The sequence below is a fragment of the Theobroma cacao genome, chromosome 2 (genome assembly GCF_053813885.1).
Source record: "Theobroma cacao isolate CCN51 chromosome 2, ASM5381388v1, whole genome shotgun sequence".
Taxonomy (NCBI): Eukaryota; Viridiplantae; Streptophyta; class Magnoliopsida; order Malvales; family Malvaceae; genus Theobroma; species Theobroma cacao.
Window position 1 is genome coordinate 7,218,623 of NC_142640.1, and position 26,536 is coordinate 7,245,158.

Sequence of the window (26,536 nt, forward strand, 5' to 3'; positions counted from 1 at the left end):
AAATAAAAACACTTTTCATAAAAAAAAAGGAGTGATGATCCAAAAGATCTGATGGTGTGTGGCTGGCCTTGGTTATTTCATTTCAGGTGCGACAGCTCTGTCATTTTCTGTGTGATCTATGCTTACCACGAGGGACTAAGGGTTCAAAAAGTGACTGGGGTTGATCTGAAGGATGGTGGGACTTAAACCCGAATCAAGAGACTGGTTTGATTGATGCTGCCAGGCAGGTTCCCAGTTATGAAACCTGCACTAGGCCTCCTTTTTGAGTTCAGGCTGTTAGTCTTTTGGTTCTGGCGTATTTTTTGTTCACGGGGGCTCGGTTTCTCACGTAATTGATGTGTAAGTGGCGGGGTTGGTTTTGAAGTGTATGGGGACGATGGGTGTGTTGCTCTTCAAGGTTTGGTGGGTAGGCATTTCTGATACCATAGAGCTTGAAGATTTTTTGAAGAAAGCCTACAATCCCCATGTGCGCGGACCAGAACCGACTGGACTGTGTGGGCTATGTGCGTAATGTTAGTTTTTTGTCTGCGTATTAGTCTTGACAAGCATGAGGAGTGCAGGGGTAGTTGGTGGACCAAGCAGAGAGGACTGTCGAAAGAGTGAGGTTGACTCCATGATGTGGTTATGTTTTTGCGTTGGTTGTATTTGCTGAGAGGAACTGGGTCTGTTATTGTTTACCTGCCCAGTTTTTTGCTTAGGGGTAGGTCGCTGCGATTTTTTGTTTGATGCAGAATTGGTTGAGTTTGACGAAAGCGGCCAATACCTTTCTGAGCGGGGAATAGCTTTTGTAATTGTACAGATCCTTTTTCGCCCAAACCAGATGTTATGCCATAAGAAATAGTCTTGGGCCAAATAAAAAAAACAAAGGCAGGTGTGCTTAGATCACGGGATTTGCTGAATGTATTCCCTTGTCACTTCCTATATGCCGAGTTCTTCGTTCTCTGGTGTAACTGCTGCTGGAAGTTGCATTAGTGGAACAGTTGCTGTGTATTCTTTTCTGATCATGTTTTTGGGTTTGAGCCAATTGTGTGACTGCTTCAATTGTGAATATTGCCAGTGTCCCGTGTGTGGTCTTCAACGGGTGGCGAAATACATGCAGCTTTTTCTTGTGGGTATATATATGTGATCATTTTGTGTTGTAATTGAGACTGTTAGGCTGCAATTAGTGTGGTTGTGCAGATTTCTAGCAATGTTGCGTAAAATTAAGCAAGTGGGGGCTGGCTAGTCGTACCTTTAGAATGTGCTGTATGGAACCTGTACATATTGGTCTGGTATGGTCCAATTTTGATGGTTTTAATTAGGTCGATATGCCCTGTTGGGTGTTAGGCATAAAGGCTTGAAATCCTCCTTTAATTTGTTCCTTGAACAATCAACGTATAATAACAATCAACGTTAACCTTTAAAAGAAAAAGCTGTAAAAGATTAGCAACTATACCAAAATTATGCTTACTTGCTTAGTATATACAAAAGAGAGAGCAGAAGTTGACGTGAGAGAAAATTTTAATTTAATATTATTTATATTGTCTATGGTTAAAGAATATGTATCCTAATTATTACCAATGTATATTATATATGGATGAATGTGTTCTCCAGTTTAATTACTTGTGTTAACCTACACTATAGGTCAAGATTGACAAGCGATTCCCTTTGGATGAGGTGCACTATGGATCAGACAAAAACTCAACAGCAAATAGAAGATGATAGGGTCGAGGTCAAGATCGACAAGCGATTCCCTTTGGATGAGGTGCACTACGGATCAGACAAAAACTCAACAGCAAATTGAAGACGACAGGGTCGAGGCTAATGGGAATTTTGGGGGGATTTTGTTTACAAAATATTAATGGGAATTACATTTAAATTTATAAGTTTCATAAAGGAATGGTGCAAAATGAACGCAAAAGTTATATGAATTGATCTGTATATATGCACTAGCTAGCTAGATGCATGGCATATTGGCATTTGGTTCTGTCTAGTACAGGAGGTGGTATTACAATCCTAAAAGAAGTATATTAGGCCAAAGGAAAAGAAGAAAATGTCAAAGCATTTCAATGGACAGGTGACAAATCACACATTTTAAATGGATTTCCACTACAAAAGGGAATATATTTCTCTAGAGAAATCTTCATGTTTTCTTTGCATATATATATGTGTCTGTGAAGCATATGTACTTGTACTTGTTAAAGCTTCTCTCCACTATAGTCGCTTAAAAGAATGTTTGGTTTAATTTAGCTGCAAAAACTCGTCAAACGTCTAGAAAAGCAAAAGTAAACAAAAAGAGTTCAGTTTAGTTGATATTTTGCTGTTTTATTTTTTCTTAAATTTCTAAACAAAAAGTAAATGTTATGTTTGATTGCACATAAGTCAAAATTATTTTTTAAAAAATACAAATTAAGATTTTCATCTTACTTTTACATATAAAAAAATAAAATTTATTTATTTTTAATAAATGATTATAATTTTTTGAAGAAGCAATTAATGATTATAGTTGATTATTTTTATTTCTTTTTTAAATACATGTGATATTTTTATTATTATTTTTATATAAAAAAAGAGTATCACAGCTTCAACTTAGTTATTCTTACTCCGTCTATCTTTTATCACTTGAGTTAAATCCTCAACCCAGTGCCAAAAGGCTAAATTCACTGTATAGTTTTTCTGTGATTAATACAAATATTTTGTTGGTTGAGAAAAAAAATTTACTAGAACTGTTGTTGTGGGATTGGGACAGATTTAAATAAAAATAAAATAAAATACTTAAAAGAAATTTAAAACCATAACATATTATATATAAAAGCGAGCTAGATTCCAATAGCATGTTGCATATAGGATAGCATAAATCTTAGAACACTTTTTGATGAGCACATCATGACACTTTCAATAATCAACTCTTTGTATTTTCAGATCATTTTTTTTTAAAGGAGAAACACTTTGCACTTTACAGATTGTGTTCTTCAATTACTTGATTTATATATTTATTAATTAATCTCATTGTTAATTTGATGCTTATAAAAGCCAAAGAACAGTCACCCACATCTATGAATAATCCTAGGGCTAACCGTGTAGAAATATATTGGTTACCTTTGGTTCTTAACCGTAATCAAGATATTCAAACTAACCCTCTCTTTTTCGGTGCCAAAACCTTACAGGGCATCGGCAACAATGGAAGCTGGACGAAATACAACGTGCCATCGGTGCAACAAAAGATCATTAGTGAAGGGAAGAAACAAAAGTCTAGGAATTGATTGTCCGTCGTGCAGCAACTTTTTTCCAATTCCGAACGAGGAGCTGCAGACAAGCCAGCCCCAAGGATTTCGCAGCCGAATGAGACGTCTTGCCAGTCATTTGAAAAGTAAGATTCATCAAGGAGCCGTAGCTGCTTCCTTAAATCATGAGCCCTCTGGTCCTAACCCGACAAGATCCAGCAAGCGTGCAGTGCTTTGTGGAATCACTTACAATAAATTGAAGTACAAGCTTAAAGGAACTATTAACGACGTGAAAAACATGAGAGAATTGTTGATTACTAGATTTGGTTACCGCAGAGAGTGCATTCGTGTTCTTACCGGTATGCTATTATTGCTAGCTACTTATTTAATTACTAGTGTAAGTCTTCATATATGAATTAATATTGGCATTAATATTAACTTTTCCCATTTCGTTGCCATGATTCTAACTGCAGAAGAGGAGACAGACCAACGCTACATCCCAACAAGGCAAAACATCGAGGATTCCTTGAGATGGCTGGTGACTGACTGCCGGTCAGGAGATTCACTGGTGTTCTTCTACTCTGGACATGGCTTACGACAACCTGATTTCAACAACGATGAGGAAGATGGGTTCGACGAAACCATCTGTCCAGTTGATTTTCCGAAAGCGGGCATGATCCTCGATAGTGATCTCAATTCCCTCATCGTTCGGCCGCTCAAGCCTGGTGTCACGCTTCACGCCATTGTTGATGCTTGTCATAGTGGAACGATTTTAGATCTTCCAAATGTTTACTTCAGTCTAGAGTAAGCTTCTCTATTTTTTTCTGCTACAATTTTCAATTAGAAACGTAATCAGCGTCCAAATCAATGCACAGATAAATCATATAATAAAAATATTTAACATGGTTAGACATCCATTGTTTACGTTCACGAATGAGAGATAAAAAATTCACTATGAATGTAAAGATTACAAAAAGATACATAATATTAAAAGATTACAAAAAATACAAAATACTAAAAAACAACTGGTAAATCTGAATCTCGAAACAAATTTAAGTTTTATACTCACTAGTGTTTAACCCCATGAAATATTCTCTATCTTATGTAATCTTATGTTTTCCCACACTACAAAAAAATTAAGTTTTAATCATACTTGTTTAGATGATATATTTTTTTGTATATTAAAATTTTCAAAAGTGCAACTATTTAAAATTTTAACTTCACTTTTTTCACATTTAGTAACAATATAAAAAAGTGTAACCTTTACTATTGTATGTAATTCTTATCATTACATTTTATTCATAATGCATTTAAAATTTTATATAGTGAAGTTAAATTTATAAAAATATTCTAAAAAACATAAAAAAAAGTGTTATTAAAAATATTTTTAGTAGCACATTTTAAAAGTGTGCTGTTTTAAGTTAAATTTGTTGTAATGTTACATTTTTTCATACATCTTTATAACTCTATGAAATTCACACAAAAAAACTAATCTCTTACATAGAGATTACATCTTTCTCTCTCATAAGTTCAAAAAGCTAGGACTTAGAACATATTTATAGAGCAATACTGCTTTGACACTAAGAATTTCTATCCATTAAATATATTAATCCTTTAAATAAATTCAATTACCAAGTAATTCTCAATTAATAGAATTCCACGTAAATCCAAATTGATTTTCAATTAAAATTTGAGTCAAATATCTAATAAATCTCAACCTTGACACAAATTGTATCATTTGACGAAATCTGGACTACACATAAAGGAATCAATCCTGACTTCACCTAATTCACACGACAAGATCAATACCCATTTGTAGACACCAAGACAACTTACCCTTGTTGGCTTCATAGAGGATCCTCATCAAACTTCTCTCAACAGGATTTGGCTTTCATTTGAGTCTGCAACAGAGACCCTTTTTTTTTAAAAAAAAAAAAGCTTGGTGGTGTATATTAATTCCAACAAGGTACAAAATGGTGGTGTGAGTCTCTAGCCTACAAGAAAGGAAAGAGACTTGTTGCTGAAAAGAACTCCCTCGATTAGACTGCCAAAAACACAACCAGAGTCCATGTATCTCAGCTGCAAAATCTATAACACATAGCACTCTAAACTTTTCAAGCCAATTCCCTGTGTCTGTCACATCACCTGCAGCCCGTGGTCATCAGTGTATCACACATACTCTAGACCATGACAACCTACAGACAACCCGTGGCGAATACCAGCTTCCCTAACCCGTCGGTACAAGCTCCAACCCTTCTATATTTACAGGGGTTCACTACCTCTTGCTGTGGGATTCACTGCTTTCCAATCGTGGCCATCCCCTGTTTAGATTGAACCTGCCTTACCCTGCCAAACATAATTCAGCACTTCTCTGCACATAAATTTTTTAGACATCAACCTCACCACCAAGTAACGAAGAATTCTCTTCAAACAAACCAAAACTTATCCATCAAATACTTAATCCACTACCATAAGAACGGGTGTGGACATTGAAACAGAATACACATTAATACATCACATGCCTTCAGCAAGAGCTGTACCGCCTACCAGCACCAAAAACTCAGGACTCCTTACTAACAGTTGTAACACCTCAACACCAAAATCTCAATTCCATGATACTTAAAAGTTGTAGCGAATCTCCTTTTACATGTCTCCGATCTCATGATCACAATCTGCCGCAACAAACCTGTCTAATCATCATCTTTGCATCTCTGCTAGTGCATCATGATCACATCATGATAATTCTCAAACCATAGTTCTGATACCACTTATTGAGATTTTTAAGAAGAAATTTATTCAACTTCAAGATCAACATATATATAAATAAATCACACGAGAGATCATATTTAACATGGTTTGGCACCTGTTATCTAAATCGACGTACGAGATAAAAAAGATCCATTATGAATATAGAGATTACAAAGAGTGCAAACACCGAAAAACAAATACTAAACTTGAGTCTCGAAACAAACCTTGTTTCTATACTCACTAGTGTTTAAACTCATGTAATACAATGTTTTCTCACACTTTTTCTCACATCCCTAAAGCTTTATCAAAACCCTTACAGAAAACATATCTCTCACATAGAGATTACATCTTTCTCTCTAATAAGTTTTAAAGGCTACGACTTACTCTACATTTATCAAGCCTTATTATTTGGTCGCCAAGAATTCCTATCAATTAATAACGCTTATTCATGAAGTATATTTACCCTTTAAGTAAACATAGTCACCAAATAATTTGCAACTAATAGAACTTTAACGGAACCCAAACTGATTCTCAATAAGAATTTGAGTCAAATATCTAACATTTTCTTACCTTCTCAAAGTAAAAGAATTTTTGTTTTGTAATACGGTAGTGGTATCTCAAGCTTTATCGGGCCTAACTCCTTCTTGGTCAATCTTAAAGGCATATTCTCTCATAGCAGCTTGGTGCATTTAGGATTTTTTTTCCCGAAATGTTTCCAGGAAGTATCTAATCCCGACTGATAAGGAAAGGGCTACTCTCTTTACCAACTGTACTAACTTGTGTTGGTAAAATAATAGATAATTTTATTACTGTAACAATTTAGTAAGAAAAATGGCTCTTACTAATTTAAATAAAATTCTTTAATAAAATTCTTTAAGTAAAAATTTTGTTCAGTTATCCAATAAAATAATAGTTTGTGAAAATTAATAACTCAAATTAAAGAGCTAAAAATTAGTAAAAAAATAAGGCTATAATTATTTTAATTAAGATTAATCTTAAGTCAGTATATAACACGTGACTTGATTTATTGAAGAATTTTAGGTACTCAAGGAAAACACTCCTACCTAAATTTTATCTTGAAAAGAATATTATTTTTTCCTACTATAAGAAGATGAGATAAATATTCGGTTCTCAACTCAACCACATTTTGATACCCTTCACTTTATTTGATTGAGATCAAACAGGAACAAATGGAAAAATAATGGTCCTCCATCGGGTGCAAACAAACGTACAGATGGCGGATTAGCTATCTCTATCAGTGCTTGTCTTGATAACGAAGCCGCCGTAGATACCTCTGTAAGTAATAATCTACTTAATTATTTGCTTTTATCTTTGTCTATTAACTGCCGCAGTATATTTATAAGACTTCAAAACGTCCAAGTAATTTGATTGCTAATTAGTGCATATTCCTAATAATAATAATAATGGGATGATTTACGTGGCTATTCATGAATGCAGGCCTTTAATGGGAAGATGAATGGTGCTCTGACCTACCTCTTGGCGGAGGTTCTGAAAAAACTTCCGGGCCCAACATATGGGGACCTATTTGATTTAATCCATGAGACCTTTGATAACGTTAATCAAGGATGCCTTGTTAATACAAGAATCTTAAGGAGGCTCTTCGATTACAGATTATCACAGGTCGGTTTCTCTCAAAAAACACTAACAAATTAATTCTTCAAATTTCCCCCTCCAATATCCATCTGGAGTTTTCATCTGGTTTACCTTTTTTTCAATGCATAAACATACAAAACAATTCTCAGGAAGCCTAAATAATGGGAGAATTCAAATTGCCAAAAGTTTCTGATTTAGGATTATTTTCATTATGGCTTAATTAATTAATTGCTTCTTATATTTGAGGAACTGATTTCGTTTCCTTTTTTGTGATATCTCATGGATAGACGCCACTTCTTTCGTCTTCTCATGAGTTTGATGTTTACAAAAAGCATTTGTTCTTGTAAGAGGCCACATACTTGTGGAACTGAAGGGTGCCAATAACAAGCGAGTCTACGCGGTAATAGATACCTGCGATGACATCCAGAGCTGTAAGCATACGTGCAGGAAGTATGTAAGCAAAGCAATAAGGAGTAAATTTGAGTTTTCGCCACCCAATTCAGAGCTATGAAATCTTTAAACAATAAACCTGGAGAAAATAAAAGCTCATTTGTGGGTGGCCATCCAGATGTGTGCCTAATACATTTAATCTGACTTTGGATTTTGTGTAATATCAAATGCATCGAAAATAATGAATGTTGTAAAGTGTTGGGATGAGAAATTCATCGTCTCTGTTTATATAATTGCACTCAGCTAATCTGATAAATCATTTCTTTCTCACTTGGCAAATGAAAAAGGAAAAGTATAATAGAACATGCATCCTAAGCTGGTACTTAAGGTCATAAAGTATATATATCTATCAAATTAAGCCTTGGGAATAGGGACTTTTCCACGGACATATCAATTGCCAAGCATAAAATGCTCTTTACTATGACACATGCGTCTGTGACTGACAAGGAGATCTGCCAACAGAAGAAGAAACTTTATTCTTTACTCGTCACGTGGACGATTCCAAATTGCTTTTGCAATTTCAACGTTCCTTGGATTTTGATTGAAAACTAAATTCATGTATTTGGGGATTGGGAGTGGAAAATTCATTTGAGAATGCCTGGCATTCGTCGTAGCCATGGGAAACGCATATGGTGCGACGACTGATTTGCATAAATTTAAATGATTTTAAAAAGGGGGCAAAAACAAAGAGAATTTCTGACAAAGATTCGCACGATTGATCGGACAAGACAAGTTATTCCCCAAGTGGCAAATGGTGTCCAAATTGGAAATTTGAATGGAAGAAGCATGCTACTCTCTTCTTTTGTCAAAGGTATAGCAATCATGATGAGTGGCCATACAACTTTATCGTCAATGATCAGGGTTTTTTTCTCCATTAATTCTTTTTAGAAATTCTATTGCACTGAATTTCAAGAGTCTTGCGATTGTTGATTGGAAATTAAATGTATCGTATAAATTGGGAATATAAGATAATATTAATATAATTTAAAGATGGTATATGATTTGAGAATCTAATTCTTAAGAAAAAAAAGTTAACCTTCTGGTTGATTTGGAATGTAATTAAGACTCACAAGAATAATGGTTAATTAAAGAAAGGGCTCACACAATTAGCCACAACATTCATACACCTAAATTATGATTAGAGGTTACTTTTGTATACCGACTATTGAAGTGATGATCAGATTAAACATCCTGTATAGATTCCTAAGACCCAACAGGACGAATCTGATTAATATTCTCTTCCAGTTCCTTGTATCATTAATTTGTCATGATCTTAGCATTTTTGGTCACCACTTAAGATGGTAATTTTTCTTTTTTGGTTTTTCCCTTTCCACTGGGAAAGAACAAAAATTGATTGTTCATTCCAATATAAGAAAGCTTGTGACCGATACTCACATTGTACATTGAATAATAGTAAAAGAAAGAGAAGTGTTATTTTCCGAAGAAAGGTCGGAAAGTAAAAAGGATACCAGAAGTCAAGAATGACATACCACGGATAAAATTAAAAGAAGGATCATAGTCTAGATGTAGCCCAAAAAGAGGGATGGAGATATTTGATACCCTAGAAGTGATGGTCCCTCATCTCAAGTAGATTCATGTGTAGGGATCTTTAGTTTTGTGAATAATAATGTTTAGTTCTTATATACCCAGAAACAAAAAACATGTTTAGTCTAGCTTCCCAGGCATTCACCAGTTTTTCAAAATAAAACAATTGATTAAATTAATTTGACATTAGTGCCAAACTTTCTGGCAGGACTTAGGAAACAAAACTTCTCAAGTTACTTGTTTCGGAATGAAGAGTTATCCGGACTAAACATAACTCCATGAAGATTTCTCAGAAGCAAATCCAAAAAGTTTGACAGTAGAGAGACCATAATTCAATCTCCTTTTATCATTACTGGAATTGATTTGTAGTTATTGTTAGTGACACAACAACCTAGAGATTAACAGGCCTCACATGATTATGTTTATGATACATGAGGAACCGTGCTTAATTAAAAAAACAGTAATTAATATTGAAGAACCCGAGGTACTCGTAAGTCAGCTCAATTCTGTGATGTATTTCACAAATTTCAGTCTAACAAGCTTGAGTTTCTCTCTCGAGATGTTACCATTATCCAGTCTGGCTCTGTTTCGAAGATCACAATGGATTACGATCAAGTTGATTTGACCAGAAAACTAGCAGACCACGACGAATCTTATCTGCATACACAGGTGCAAAGATATTTATTCCACTAAAGAAAAAAAGAAGCTGAATCTGGTTCTCCACCAATTTCCTTTCGGGATCGAATATGTCTAAGATCATGAGAAGATAAATCTAGCTTACTCACCAGTCCTTTCACTATTTCCACTCCACCCTTAAGGCCTTAAATCTTCTTTTCTATTGGAGAAACCAATTGCCGTACTTTCAGAAACCACAAGCAGAGGCAATGGCAAGAAGAGAACGATGCAGTGGATGTGGGCTGTACCTGCTGGTTCCACCAGAGGCACAAACTATCCGTTGTGCCGTCTGCCAAGCCATTACCAATACCAACACGCAAGTTACCAGCAACATTCGGCCCAATGGCCATTGGGGTCATGTCCATGACTCATTTATAGGACCAGGGTGGACCAGGTTTTCTTTCCTTTTTTTAATTAGTCTTATGCTTGTTTGTTACAGTCAGATTGTTGACACAGTGTCCGGCTAAGTTAACATGTGGCTGGCTTGGTTATGATAGCTATCCTGGAGCAGGGACATATGGAATTCCCTATGTGTATGCTCCTCATCAGCGGCCTCCGCAGCCAACACCTTCTCTATCTCCTGTTCCAGTGCACGGAAGGAAAAGGGCACTTCTTTGCGGAGTAAATTACCATGGCAAGAGTTACAGGCTCAAAGGAAGCATCAACGATGTCAAGTGTATGAAGTACCTTCTTGTAGAGAAACTGGGGTTTCCTAATGACTCCATACTCATGCTCACAGGTGGCGTACCTTTTTCTTTTTTTTTTTTTTCAACTCTTTTTCTTGTAATCCATGTTGCGTTAAGTTGATTAGTTGAGTAGATAACAACTAAAAATTTTGATCGGGAAAAGCTCAGTTGCAAACAAGTGATAGTTCCTGCAATATTTCCCCGTTAGCAGTCAGGTTTATTTGATGGAAAATTTTAAGCTAATAATAACCAGATATTTATAAGCTAATGAAAGCAGGAGTAACTACTAGAAATTTAGTTTTTGGAAATTGGAATTTTCAAAAAAAAGATGGCAATAAAGTCAGGCGTTATGATAACCCTTAGGTATAACTGTGGAAAAATTAGATTTGCTATGGCAAACAATTATCCTCAGGCTTAAACCCGCAAGATTTTTTTTATTATTATCATTAAAAAATAGGCAGTATTTAGGAAGAAAGGAGCCCGAAGCAGGTCCCATAAATTCCATATTATTTATGTTAACTCTGCTTAAATCGATCTGCAGAAGATGAGACAGATCGTTTCAAGATCCCAACAAAACAGAACATCCGAAAAGCCCTGAGATGGCTGGTCTATGGTTGCCAGTCAGGGGACTCGTTAGTGTTTCACTTCTCTGGCCATGGCGCGCGCCAACTTGATTATAACCATGACGAGGTTGATGGGTACGATGAAGCCTTGTGCCCTCTCGATCATGAGACCGAAGGGAATATAATCGATGATGAAATAAATGACACCATTGTAAGGCCACTGCCTCGAGGAGCCACACTGCATGCAATCGTTGATGCCTGCTACAGCGGAACTGTTCTTGATCTGCCCTATGTTTGCAGGATGAACAAGTTAGTTATTTGCAAAATTTCTTTGCTTGAGCTATTAATCAATTTAATCTTTATTTGTCATGCTTCACTAATATGCAGTCCATCATTGTCTTATACAAACTTACTTCTTCCAGAATACCCGGTTCATATTTTCTTTTACATTTCGTTTTTAATTATGTAGGGAAGGGTTCTATATATGGGAAGATCAGAGAAACCCTTTATTTTACAAGGGTACAAGTGGTGGACTAGCCTTCTGTTTTAGTGCTTGTGATGATAATCAAATCTCTACGGATACCACTGTGAGTTACTCTTTTATCAGGTTTACCTGATAAAAGGATCTAATCAGGTTTCATCAATTTATGGTTAAGTTGGGAGAAGGGAATTCGAATTTGGAACCTTCCTTTTGAAAGTGTGAATAGTTAAAAATGAAGTTAAGCCCCAGGCCCTCAGCTGCAATTAGGAATTAAACATTATAACAAGAAAGAAGTAGAAAAATGAAAAGAATATTGTTTTATCTCTTTAATACATAAAAGTTAACTAATATCAATTAGCTTAGATTGTTGTTTAAATTGTTTTCTTGTAGGCTTTCACTGGAACAAATACCAGGACCGGTGCCATGACATTCAGCTTCATCCAAGCTGTGCAAAATGAGCCTCGATTAACGTATGGCCGCTTGCTTAATGCAATGCGCAATGCGATTCGTGATGTTAAAGCTGGTTTACGCCTAAATGGTCCGATTGCAGCTCTCATTAATAAAGTATTGTTTGGAACAACAACACAGGTATTCTTCTTTACCTAATTTGATAAACACTATGACAGTTGAATAATAATATCCTTGCCAAGTAAACGAAATGAATTCTTGATTCGCAGGAGCCACAGCTATCTTCATCCGAGAAATTCGATATCTACTCAAAGCAGTTTGTGCTGTAGTAATTTCCGTTGTCTTTCATAATTGTTTTTGACTATTTGGCTCTGTAATCATTAAAAATTAAAATGATTATAAGTAACTTCTTTTGCATACTTTTATTTGGTATTTAATATTCGTAACCTTGTAAAAAGAAACCTCTCACAGTAGCTAGATCCCACGACTGCATGGGACTAGCTAATATTTTCCAGTTCTCTTTGATGTTAAATCCGATCATATGATACAAGAAAAAGATTTGTAGAAGGAAGAATCATAACATTTAACAGGTTCCTATTCTTGCATACAATACACAAGAAATATTCTGGTTAATATCTTCAACGGAGGAGCAAGAGCTTGCGAGAAGTGGTACACCAGCGAGCATATGATTCATGGAGGTTGGGCCAGTCGGAGGATGGTGAATGTGTGAAGTGGTGAAGCCACAAGGAGAGTACTTGCTCTTGCTCCTCTTGTTCTAGCATTTCAATGGTCTCCTCCAATAACTTCTCTAGTTCAGCTCTTTCACTTATGCTGAGCACTGGTGCATCGGTGCCATTGCTAGCTCTGCAGAGCAATGGCAACCATGATGTTAGCATCTTCAGCTTCGTTTGCCTGAGGTTCTCTTTGTTGCCTTCTTCAGTCTCTTCCACTTCCAGGCCCATATCCTTGGCTTGTTTGAACAAGAATGCTGCATATTTGAATAATTAAGCAAAAATAAGGAACAAGAATAGGAGTATATGTTCAGATAAATCCAAGAGACTTTTTTATACTGAAACATATTTGTCTTGAATAAATAACTGTGGCAATTAAAAGTTTCAACTAGAACCTCCCAAATATCCATTTATCAAATCACAACCTTTCTTTTGAGTCCTCATATTCTGTTGAAATATTAAAATGGTAACTCTGTCAAAGCATGATCTTTACTGTTATCACTTAACAAATATGTATAATTAGTATGTTGCAGATATTTGGAGTCAAAGTCATGGATTTTAAATTTGCTAGCTTAAGACTACTTATTCAGCAATTCCTCTTCAAAAATTAGAAAATGTTCGGTTATAAAGGCAAATACTAACCCAAGATATGCAAGCAGTCTGTTAGAGACCCCATACACAACCTCTTTATATTTGTTAGGATAGTTTTGAATTGTAGTTTGATTAGAATTATTTAATTCTAATTAAACTAATATATCTTTTTGAGACAATATTTAAATCTAGTTAGACTAGTATAACTTAACTTAATTGTATTAAGATAAGATTATTATACTTGACCTTATAAAATGATGCTATGAGGTTAAAGAATAGTCATCATTTAAATTTAGAAAGAGTGAATTGAGTGTACGTGAGATAAAGGTTGTGAGTTTGAGATTGTTCTCATAATTTCTTGATTTTTCTCTCAGTAGATCTTTCTCTGTTGATGTGCCCATAGACATAAGCCATCAAAAGACCGAACAACGTAAATTCTTGTATTCTTGTGGGTGTGCTTGATTTCTTTCTTTCTTTATTCTATTAATTGGGTAAGATCTTAGGTAACTTTTTAGAGATAATTCCGCAATTTTCACAACAAACGAGTATGAGAGCTTTAAGGTCTTGAGTCAATCTAAATCTCGCGATAGTAACTTTTCGACCAATATGAGATTGAAAAGTTTAATGGAAGAAACAGTTTCAGCCAGTGGCATGTTAAAATGCACGCGTTCCTAGTGCAATAAGGACTATTGAAGGCATTGAAGGAAAAATGCTATCTTTCCTCGAATTTATCTGATGGTGAGAAAAATAACCTTATGAAAAAAGCACATAGTGCTATTCTCCTAACTTAGCCTGATGAGGTGTTAAGAGAAGTCACGAATGAAGAATCTGCTGCTGTAGTGTGGCTTAAACTCGAGAGTATTTATATGACCAAATTCCTAACGAATTAGCTTTTATATCAAGCAACGATTGTATACTCTTAAGATATGTGAAGGTACATTCGTTAATACCCACATTGATGAATTTGATAAAGTTATTTTTTATTTAAAGAATATCAATGTTAAAATTGAAGATGAAGACCTAGTCCTAATTCTTCTATATTTTTTTACCTCAATCATATGAAAACTTCGTGGGTACTATATTATATGACCGAGAAACTCTCACTTTCAAGGATGTAAGGGCATCTTTAAATTCCAAGGAATTGAAAAAGAAGAAAGTTGGTGGTATTAGAAATGAAAATTAAGCAAAAGGCTTAATTGTGAATAGAGGAAACGATAACGAGAAAGGTCTAGACAGAAAAAGTAAATTTAGAGCAAAAGGAAAAACTTGCTAAAATTGTGGTAAAAAAGAACACTTTCATCAAAACTGTACCAAATTCAAGAATGATGAAAAAATGAACAAGTCTGAAAATACTGCAAACATAGTTGAAGATCATTTTTATACTTTTGAGGAAGTTGATAGTGTTCTTGCAGTTACTAATGGTAACTTAAAGGATACATAGATCTTGGATTTGGCTTGTTGCTTCTACATATGTTCTAAGAGTGATTGGTTTACAACTTATCAATCTATTGATATGGGCACTGTACAATTAGGAGACAATTTTTCTCTCTCAATTGTTGGCATTAGCACAATTCGAATCAAAATGTTTAATGGTATAGTAAGGACACTTGAGGTGAAACATGTTCTTGACATGAAAAAGAATTTGATATCCTTGAGTTTGTTAGATAAGAATGGCTACAAATATAGTGGCCAAGATGGTGTCTTGAAGGTATTTAAATGAGCCTTAACTATCATGAAAGGTAAGTTATCCGGTGGCCTTTATCGTCTAGTGAGAAGCACGATTATTGAAACTACTTTTGTAATCTCATCCCATGATCCTAATAATGATGTTACATATTTATGGCATATGAGATTGGATCATATGAGCAAGAAAGGAATGACAAAATTGAATAAGCATGGTTTACTATGAGGTCAAAAAACTAGAAAGTTAGATTTCTGTGAGCATTGCATCTATGAGAAGTAACATCAAGTGAAATTTAACACTGCTACACATCGAACCAAGAGTAAAACAACACATCTACTCATATTTGTGAGATCTTTCTTCGATGGCATCAAAAGGTAGATCATTATACATGTAGACCTTTATTGATAATTTTTCAAGAAAGGCGTTATAGTATTTTTCGAAGGCTATGAGTGAAGTGTTGACCACCTTTTTGCATTGGAAAGGATCGATCGAGAAGCAGACTAAGAAAATGATCAAGAGCTTTCGAACAAACAATGGTTTGGAATTTTGCAAAGGTGAGTTTGGTCTGTTTTGCAAGAATGACAAAATCGTTAGACATCGCACTGTCGTCAAAACACCACATCAAAACGATGTTATAGAATGGATGAAAAGAACACTTCCGGAAAGAGCAAAATGCATGCTCTCTAATGTTAGTCTACCCAAAGTATTTTAGACAGAAGCTATCAACATGGCTTGCTACTTGGTAAATCGATCTCCATCATCTGCAATTGAATTTAAGACTCCCGAGGAAGTTTGTTCTAGTAAGCTCGTTGATTACTCTATATTGAGAGTATTTGGTTGTCTTATTTATACTCATGTGAGTGATGGTAAACTTGAGTAGAGGGCGACGGAGTGCATATTCCTAGTCTATGCATATGGGGTGAAGGGTTATCGATTATGGTGTACTGATTGTAAGTCCCTCAAGTTTGTGGTGAGTTAGGATGTTACCTTTGACAAATCTGCATTACTTCATGGGATAAGTCTAGAATTGTAAACACATTAGACTAGGAAGTTGGCAAGTATGTGGAGCTTGAAATCAATGCTCCTGGGATAATGCAAAATGATAATGAAATTGAGAATGAGCCGTAAGAAGTACAAGAATTGGTATCTCATATACAAGAACGAAGCATTATTACAAGGAATTCGAGAGTATCTAAGAAGTATGATGATTTCGTTACTTGTGTCATTGGTGATTTTGATTCTTATGTTTTATTTGTGAAAGTGGAGATTGATAAGTCTTACTTTTATTGTGAGGCAATTACATGTGTCGAGTCTTCTACGGAGATAGAGTCTCTACACTAGGATCAAAATGTTCGCTTAGTATATGAAAGAGGTGTAAATAGTAGTTATAATGTGATTAGTTTCTCCAATTTTGATTTTACTAGTGATCTATGTAGTAAAAGATCTCAAATGGAGTATGTGTTCACTCTCTTAGAGTCTATAATCAGTTGGAAAGCAATTCTTCAATTAGCCATTGCTTTGTCAACAACCAAAGCTGAATATATGGTTGTGACGAGGCAGTGAATGAGGTTTTATGACTCCGAGGCTTAGTTAGTGATCTTGGTTTTGGACAAGCATATAAACTTGTGTTTTGTGATGGTCAAAGTGCCATACATTTGACTAAAAATCAAATGTTTCATCAGAAAACTAATCACATCCAAGTCAAGTGTAACTTTGTTCGAAAAATTATTTCTAGATGTAAGATTGTAGTGAAGAAAATAGCTACAGTTGAAAATTCAGTAAATATGGTAACTAAGTCAGTTTCTAGGATCAAGTTCAAGCATTGCTTAGATTTGGTTAGTGTTCATAGTGCTTAGGGCCCTTTAGGGCATTCGCAGTGTCAACAGAGATTGGTTCGTAAGGTAAGGCTTGGTGAATTCAATCCTAAGGTGGAGATTTGTTAAGATAGTCTTGAATTGTAGTTTGATTAGGATTGTTTAATTCTAATTAAATTTGTATACCTTTTTGAGATAGTCTTTATGATAACTTTGTTACATAGAGTTAACATAGGTTTTTCTTTTGAAGCATGAATTGCACTTATTCTTTTAGTTTTCTGCCTAGTCTTTAGCCAATTTTCAGGCTTTTTAGTAGAAGTTAACTTTTAGGGTGTCTAGAGTCATTTAGACAATTTGAGCTTCATTTGTTTTGTCAAAAATCCTCTCAATGCAACTTTTGATCAGTTAACCTTTTTGATTTTTGAAGGAATGGAAGTTGCAAGTGAAACTAAAAGTGAGGACCTCAACAACTCTGCACTAAGTGGCTTGAAGGAGGAAAACAGGGTAGCAGGAAGCTCAAGGTGGCAACAACAAAACTATTCAGGCAGAGAGTTTCTCGCTGCAGCGAGAAACAGGGCATTAAGATAGCAGGGCAGTAGGATTTTCTCTGTAGCGAGAATCCAATCTCGTTGCAGCGAAATTGAAGATGTCTTTTAAGGCCAAGTTAGCAGTACCTCGCTGCAGCAAGATTCCAAACTCGTTGCAGCGAAAACATGTCAGAAAGAAAAAAAAAATATTCTGGGCTCGAGATCCTAGGTCAAGGTTGAATGAAGAAGGGACTATAAATAGAATTTTTGCACAGAAAAAAAGGTAGATTCGGGAGAGACACTTTGGGCTAGAAGAGGCTGAAGCAAAAATGGGAAAGAGAAGAAGATTCAAGGGTTGGAGCTTGTAAAGCTGCAACAGAACATCTCTCTCTCTCTAGATTTGAATCTTTCTCTCTCTATCTCATTTTGTAAAACAATGCTTTTGTTTGTTGTATTGGGTACTCTTCTTTGTGAAATGTTGAGCTAAACTCATTATTCTAGGATTATGGTTAACTCTATTATGTAGTTTGGATATTGTTTGGTTGGTTGCCTAGTCTTAATGCAAATCTTGATGTTTACTCAAAGTTTGAATTGATTGTCCTTTTAATTGATTGATCACCGATTAAATGTGCTTAAGTATTTAGATGACACTTGAAAAAGTTAATCTAAATTAGACCTAGACTTGAGTAAGGTGTGTTTAAAACACTTAAAAATGAATTTTAGTGCTTTGATGTGCAGTTATGGTAGAAATACAACTAATTGCTACACTTAGTTAATTTGGAATTCTTTAGCTTAAAGAGCTTAAATTATTCGTCTCCTATAGACATATAGCGATGCAAATGGATTAAGCAAGTGTATAATACCTCGACGGAGGATTACACATAACTTAAGATCCTAAACTAATATCAAATTTCATTGAGATTAAGTAACTAACCAAGCCCAATTCCAAATGAAGTATTAGAGGACACCATAATCCTAGAATTTTGGATCATTGATTCCATTTTAATTTATCAATTGCATCACTTATAGTAGACTTAGTTAATTAGATTACATTTTTTAATCATAGTTCAAAATTTGTTGCTTGGATAAGGTTAGTTTGTGTTAATTTTGGTAGTTAGCATCAAATATTAGATCAACTCCTTGAGGATCGACAACTCACTCATCACTTACTACTTGTTGCGACTGTGTACGCTTGCACGAAATCTTTGTTTGCAATTTGCATTAAATTTGAGCATATTCATATTGCATAAGCAAAAGAGATAGATTTTTATAAAATTCAACACTTTAAATCTAGTTAGACTAGTATAACATATCTTAATTGTATTAAAATAAGATTATTGTACTTGACCTTATAACAGGATCCTATGCGATAAAAGAATATTCATCATTTAGATTTAGAGAGAGTGATTTGAATGTACATGATATAAAGGTTATAAGTTTGAAATTGTTATTGTAATCTCTTGAATTTTATTTTAGTGGATCTTTCTCTATTACTATACTCGTTGATGTAAGTCATTAAAAAACCAAACCAGGTAAATTCTTGTAGATGTATTTAATTTTTTTTATTTTATTGATTGGGAAAAATCTTGAATAACTATTTAAAGATAATTCTGTAATTTTCACAATACTATAGGAGGAAATGATCATTTAAAATCATCCTTCTCTCCAATACTTTGCACTTGGAGCAATGACTTCTAACCAAGGCATGTCTAGTGCTGGTTGAAGACCTCGAATGTGACATTTCCTTAAGAATGGTTTATAATTAGTATAAATTAATTGACAATTAAAATTTTTTTTCCCACAGTGATAATTGGTTGTTTAATATTTTTAATGTGCTTAAACGGTCAAGTATGGGTGGCGGCACGTCAGCTCCACCTTGAGCTAGATCTCATGTATGACATTTCATACCTAAACAACTGAAATTTTGTTATTATAAACTAATCAAAGTCTATGGCAAGGCATAAAGACGTATTGTGCTACAGTAAATTTAACTCCAAATCCTAAGAATGAGAATAATATTTAAAAAGCAATCAAGTTAAAATGAGGCACAAGTCATAGTCATGATTCATGAGCTGAAAATTGTAGGAGAAAGGACAATACAGGACAAGTCGTGAATTGCGATGGATGAGAAAAAATGGACCAAAGGGAATGAAGACCACCCTAATATTGGTCAAACAACATTAACAAGGTGCGAATTGGCGTAAAACAAACAAAGCGCTAGAAAGAATAAGTCCTTCCTCGAAGAATATTCTTTAACCATGAACCTGTCAGCAACAGCATAGGTGGAGGTAATTAAGGCTAAAGGCCTAGGCTTTTTACAAGTCTTTTACCTCCCTTTGGGGTATCACCATTTGTTAACCATATCGATATCAACAGGTGAAAGTTCAGCAACAAAATTCTTGTCCAGTTCATGCAGAATCAGGCAACCACTCGATTTAAAAGCAGAATTTCATGAATTATATGCTAATCACCCTTATTGCTTAGTGATAATATATTTTAAATTGAGATTCTTATTCAAATCTGAATCAAATCGGGAGTGGGTAAATTGAATAGTATCTAAGGAAAAACTAAAAATTCCGATTCAACCAAAGATGGGAAAAGTACTGATTTTAAATAACAGAGGAAGTAGAATGGGGAAACGTACCCGAAACCTTAACCAGGGAACATTGAACCCTCGGCTCAGCTGAAAGAGAAAGCCAAGCCATTTTTGAAGTTGACGCCCACCTCTCAACAGCCTCTTCCTCAAACCCACAAGCGGCTAACTTCTGTGCCAACCAAAGCAGCTCAGCAGCCAGCTTCTGAGCCGAATTCCCTGACCGGTTCACATCCTCTCTCCCCATCCCCACCCTACTCCACACGCCATCTCCAACCGATCGAATCGCCCGTAAAACCCTGTTCAACCGATACCGAACCGGTCCAGGTTCCGGAGCATCGAGACCAACCGTGTCTTGCCCCAATTCAACCATTGCAGCTTCAAGCTGTCTAAGAGTCCTCGCAAAAGCAGCTGACAAGACGGTACGGTTGACTTCACGCAAAGCTTCGACGTCTTCCTTACGGTTCTCTTCTATAAGTCTTTCCGCTAAAGATCGAACAATTTCATACTTTCTTGAGCTAACAGGAATGTCATTAACGATAGATAGTAGCTGTGAAAGCGCACGAGCGATTCCCGAGTCGCCAACCCCATAGGCTGCAGCCACGTAGCTATGGTTCTGGGGGTGCTTAAACGTGTAATCATCGGCTTGAGGGTGTAAAGTAGAAGGGATCAGAGAAGGAAGTAAGCGCAGAAAGAATAGAAAAAAAGTGATGACAACAGCACGAATTAGTTCAAGTAGCTTGTATTTTCCTGCTAAGTTCAAGAGGGATTTGTCAGCATAAATAAATATAGAAGTTACCATATTTCTGAGTAGCAAAGGGGCTATGGCAGTTGGCGAGTTTTCCATTATGCCCATGTTTTTTCTTCTTTTGGTTTTCTTGGCTTAGTTCTAACTATGGTCTTTTAGTTTTCCGTTTGCTAGTATGAATGGAAAGAGTTTTGAGAGGTTAAGAAATGATGAAGAAGGAAGGACGAATTGGTGAGGCAAATGAGTAATGAGGACAAATTAAGAGAGAATTCTCGTTTTGGGTCGTTGAAAATGTTTATTAGGATGATGGAGATGTGGGAAACAGTTGTTTCCAGTTGGTGTTTTGCTTGCACGGGACTTTCTGGCTTTCTCGTGAACCCAATTTACTTTGAGTTACGTTCTGGGCCAACTCAGCCGGATACATCATCCTAACCCAATTGTAACCTGATCACTGATAATGTAATTATTGAAAAGATAGCTATAACATTTGATATATAAGAAAATATTAATAATTAAAAGTACTAAGAAGATAACATTATATTTTTATTATGAATGTGATATTTTTAAATTATCATTATATTTGAAAATAAAAATTTAATATATTTATCTATTTTTTTAATGTAAATTTTTATATATAATATCATTCATTCAATAACTCTAACCATTTTTCTTCAAGACACGTCAATTTCTCACCAAGGGATTGATAGTTGATGGTTTCTTATTAATTACCTAATAGATTATAGGGGGAAATTGCATAAATAATTATACTTTATCTAATTTAATTTACTTTTTCAATGAGCCTTTAAATGATTTTTTTTTTACATATTGAAACTTTCTTCTTTGGGAACACTAGATTTTTAAGTAGTCTTTAATTGTGTTATTGTGTTCTCATATAATTCATGACTGGTTTATTATCTTTTTATTTAGTTGTGTTCACATATTATATTATGTTACATGTTTATTAAACGTATTTATATATATTTAATATCTTAACACGATTAATTAATTGTATTATTTTTGTGTTTATCTATATAACTATTAATACTTTATATTTACACGATACAATTAAAATAAACACAAATTACTAAATCTACTCAATAGTAACCGTTTATATGTTTGAAGAAGAAAAAGATGAAGAAGAAATCAAAAACTCAAAACTAAACAAAATCTAATCAAATTTGAAGCTAGAAGAAGAAAGAAACCAACGACTAAATGGCTCCTAGGGTTAGAACGGGAGGGGTGTGAGGGAAGGGTTTGGGCTTTGTTCCCCAAAGGAAATGGGCAATAATGGTAAAATCAGATTTTTTTACTTTCTCAATTAACAAGAAAGTAACATTACATTGATTTTCAACGAGAATATGATTTCTTTTTTTAGTGTAATATGATGCCAATGTAATGTAACGTTAAATTGATTTTTTCTCACCAAACATTGTAAACTTTATCATTTACATTATAAGAAATATTACTTACTTCTTTCGTACCAAACACCCCTTAAATGTACCATTATTCTAACCTCTACATAATCTTGTCCAATTACCCTATACGATTAATCCTCCTTTAACATAAGAAAAGGTATTGCTTTAAATATTCATGGTCAAAACTTTGAAATAATGGACCACTTGCTACTAGATTATTACCTAAATAATATCTAAAATTTTGCTTGACCTACGTGGAATTACTATGAAAAGGTATTAGCATTTAGCCATGCAAAATTTTTCAAAAATTATTTAAAAGATTAATAATTTATTATTATGAATATATGTATGAATGTCCATTATGTTATAAACTTCGTCCATTTTTTAAACTGAATGCAACATCATTTAATAATTATGATCATAGGCGTGAAAGAGCATAATAATTGCAATCATGGTGATTACTCTAATAACTATTCTAATAATGAGAATACCATCCAAAGTGGATAGATACATTTAATTACCAAAAATGGATGGATACATCTAACCACTGAAAGTAAATAGATACATTTAATCATAAAAAGTGGATGAATATTGAAGAGATATAAGAAAAAAACAAAAGTAGATGGAATAAAAGGAATATAAAAAATCTCTATCATCGATGTGATATGAAAGGCCATTGGTTAAATATTTGTTGTACGCTGAAATATCTTATTGAACTTTATCAATTATCTTTGAAATTTAAAAAGAAAAAATATATATCAAAACAAGTTTTGTTCAAGATGATTTTAACTATGACCCAATTGATATAATACATCTGGATGTTACTAATTTTCTTGTCCACCCTAAAGAAAGAATTGATCATCTTATTGGTTATGTAAATATCCAAAAGTGATATTTCTTAATAGTTTGTTAGTATGTTTTAGTATAACTTTATTATGAAGATGTTTTTATATGTTCTCATTATATTTAAATGATATGTTCTTTTTTTTTCTATAATTGAGAGAGGGAGGATTCGAACCTTGCTCTTTAAGTAGGGGAATCATGCACTAACTAATGAGCCAAATGCTCGGATACGATATGTTCTTATTATGTGTTTTAATAATAAATTCTATATTTAATGTTCTCTTATGATAACTTGTAAGTTTTTTACTATATATCTTATTTTAAAATATCGATATTCATCTAGTTGGATTCAAGATCAATAATACAAATATATGTTTAGCAAATAGTGCCATGATGCACACTATATTTAAAAATAAGAAATATTTTTCTCACTTAACAATGTAAGAAACAAATGTTAATATAATATCTGGTAGTACAAGATTAATAAATACTTTAAAAAAACTAATATTTTATTACTTGGAGGAACAAAATTTATAAGAAAAGATGCATTATTTTCTATTAAGTCTCAAAAAAATTTGTTAAGTTTTAAAGATATTCATTTGAACGGATATCATATTAAGACAACGAATGAAAGAGACAATTAATAACTCTATATTACATCTATTATCTTAAGTAAGAAGTGAGTGTTGGAAAAATTACCCGTTTTATTTTTTGGATTATACTACACAAATATTAGAATGATTGAAACTCATGCTATGATAAATCAGAAGTTTACTAATAATTTTAATATTTGGCATGATCGGTTGAGCCATCTGATATCAATAATAATGTGAAAAATTATTAAAATACATGTGGTTATTCATTAAAAAATCAGAATATTTTTCAATTTAATGAATTTTTATATGCTGCTTGCTCTTAAGGTAAATTAATTATAAGACTATTACCAACTAAAGTTGGGATTGAAACTCCCATACATCCACCATGTGAAATACATTTTTGGAACGTATTCAGGGTGATATATGTGGACCCATATATCTACAATGTGAACCATTTAGATATTTTACAATTTTAATTGATGCATCAACTAAATGGTCACATGTATACTAATTATCAACTTGTAATTTAGCATTTGCAAATTTACTTGCTCAAATCATTCGTTTATGAACACAATTTTCTAATTATACAATCAAGGCAATTCGTCTTAATAATGCTGGTGAATTTATGTTTGAAGCTTTTAATGAATATTACATATTAGTTGGAATAACTATTGAACAACCTGTTGTTTATTTTCATACATAAAACGGTCAACTAGAATAATTTATTAAACTTGTCCAACTAATTGCAAAGTCATTGCTTATGAAAACAAGCTCTTCATTTTTACTTGGGGCATGTCATTTTACATGCGGTAACACTTATTTGCATCAAACCAATAAGTTATCATAAATTCTCCCAAATACAATTGGTTTATGGTCAGGAATCGAATATTTCTCATCTAAGGATTTTGGGATGTTCGATATATGTCTCAATTACTCTACCACAATGCATAAAGATGAGTCCTCAAAGAAAATTAGGAATATATGCTAGATATGAATCTCCATCTATAATTAAATATCTAGAACCATTAACAGAAGATTTATTCATGACAAAGTTTATGGATTTTCATTTTGATGAAATAATTTTTCCAACAAAAGGGGGAGAAATAAGTAGCTAGAAAAAACATTTTCTTGGAATGTTTTATCATTATCTAGTTTTGATTATTACACAAATTAATGTGAACTTAATGTTCAAAAGATAATACATTTGTAAAACATAGCAAATCAGTTTCTAGATGTATTTACTGATTTAAAGAGAATAACTAAATCTCATATATCAGCTGCAAATGCTCTTATTAGAATTAATGTCCTTGTAAGACAAGGCACACTAGAAGCGTGAAAAACTAATCGGTTCTAAAGATAAAATCCTCGAAAAAAATGAACAAATATACAAGATGGTCAAAAAGAGGAAACAGAAACTCTAAAAAAGACCCCTAACATAATTGATAAAATTTCAGAAGAAATTCAAATATTTGAAATAATTAAAAATAAAGATATTTCAATAAATTATGTCATGATGAAAAAAATGAGATCATAATGAAATAAACGTTGATGATATTTTTCTATATAATTTAAAGCTCAATATTATGGAAGCAAATGAAGATCTTAAACTTACATCTGTTGAAGAATGTTGACATAGAAATTATTGGTTGATGTGAAAAAACGCAATCCAAGTGGAATTGACTTCATTTGTAAAACATGAAGTTTTTGGACTTGTAGTCCATACAATAAATGGTTTAAAACCAGTGAAATCTAAATGAATATTTGTGTGAAAATGAAATAAGAAAAATAAAATTGTGAGACATAGCATGGCTTGTTGCACAAGGTTTTACTCAAATATCTAGTATTGATTATGAAGAGACATTTTTTATTGTGTTGGATACAATTACATTTCTTTATTTAGTCTAATAATACACGAGAAGATTGAAATGCGTTCAATTACTACAACTTATTTATATGACTTACTTGATATTAATATATATATGAAAATCTAGGATTTAAGTTGCTTGAGGCACATATACAATCTTGAGAAATTTATTCGATCAAATTAAATAAATATGTATATAAATTAAAGCAATCTGGACACATGTGGTATAATTATTTTAGTGAATATTTGTTAAAAGAAAGTTATAAGAATAATCTTATATGCACATGTGTTTTTATAAAAAAACTTGGATCTGAATTTGTTATAATTGCTATTTTTTATGATGACCTAAACATTATTGAAACTCTAGAAGAGTTATAAAAAATCGTGGATTACTTAAAGAAAGAATTTGAAATGAAAAACAAGTTTTGTTTGGGTCTTTAGATTAAGCACGTGATAAATGAAATATTTGTCCATTAATCTAATTATATTGCAAAAGTGCTAAAATGATTCTATATGGACAATACACATCCATTGAGTACATCAATGTTTGTAAGGTCACTAGATATGAAAAAGGAATATTTTCGACCTCATGTGAATGATGAAAAACTTTTTAATTTTGAAGTACCATATTTTAGTGCAATCGGAGTATTAATATATCTTGCTAGCAATACACGACTTAATATATCATTTATTGTAAATTTTTTAATAAGAGATAGCTCTTCTCCAACTGAAAGACATTGGAATGAAAATAAACATA

At 33.6% G+C, this 26,536-nt stretch overlaps 3 protein-coding genes across 4 annotated transcripts; 2 read left to right on the forward strand and 1 right to left on the reverse strand.

Moving 5' to 3' along the window:
- Positions 1–2,161: 2,161 nt before the first annotated feature.
- Positions 2,162–8,226, forward strand: LOC18608281 (metacaspase-1-like). Of its 2 annotated transcripts, XM_088803412.1 has the most exons (6): positions 2,162–2,264; positions 3,147–3,562; positions 3,677–4,007; positions 7,136–7,247; positions 7,410–7,592; positions 7,853–8,226. In XM_088803412.1, the coding sequence occupies exons 2-6, from the start codon at positions 3,160–3,162 to the stop codon at positions 7,910–7,912; spliced, it is 1,089 nt and encodes a 362-aa protein (XP_088659538.1). In that variant the 5' UTR covers positions 2,162–2,264; positions 3,147–3,159; the 3' UTR covers positions 7,913–8,226. The 2 variants fall into 2 exon arrangements, with proteins under 2 accessions (XP_088659538.1, XP_007042942.3); XM_007042880.3 differs by lacking the exon at positions 2,162–2,264 and having other exon boundaries at positions 3,023–3,562.
- Positions 8,227–10,327: 2,101 nt separating this feature from the next.
- On the forward strand, positions 10,328–12,792 carry LOC18608271 (metacaspase-3-like). The gene is made up of 6 exons (XM_007042865.3): positions 10,328–10,629; positions 10,733–10,974; positions 11,463–11,793; positions 11,954–12,071; positions 12,356–12,553; positions 12,643–12,792. The coding sequence occupies exons 1-6, from the start codon at positions 10,445–10,447 to the stop codon at positions 12,700–12,702; spliced, it is 1,134 nt and encodes a 377-aa protein (XP_007042927.2). The 5' UTR covers positions 10,328–10,444; the 3' UTR covers positions 12,703–12,792.
- Positions 12,767–21,362, reverse strand: LOC18608272 (uncharacterized). The gene is made up of 2 exons (XM_007042868.3): positions 20,365–21,362; positions 12,767–13,361 (listed from the first exon to the last, which is right to left on the reverse strand). Exons 1-2 carry the CDS (start codon positions 21,167–21,169, stop codon positions 13,012–13,014), a joined length of 1,155 nt encoding a protein of 384 aa, XP_007042930.2. The 5' UTR covers positions 21,170–21,362; the 3' UTR covers positions 12,767–13,011.
- Positions 21,363–26,536: the final 5,174 nt, after the last annotated feature.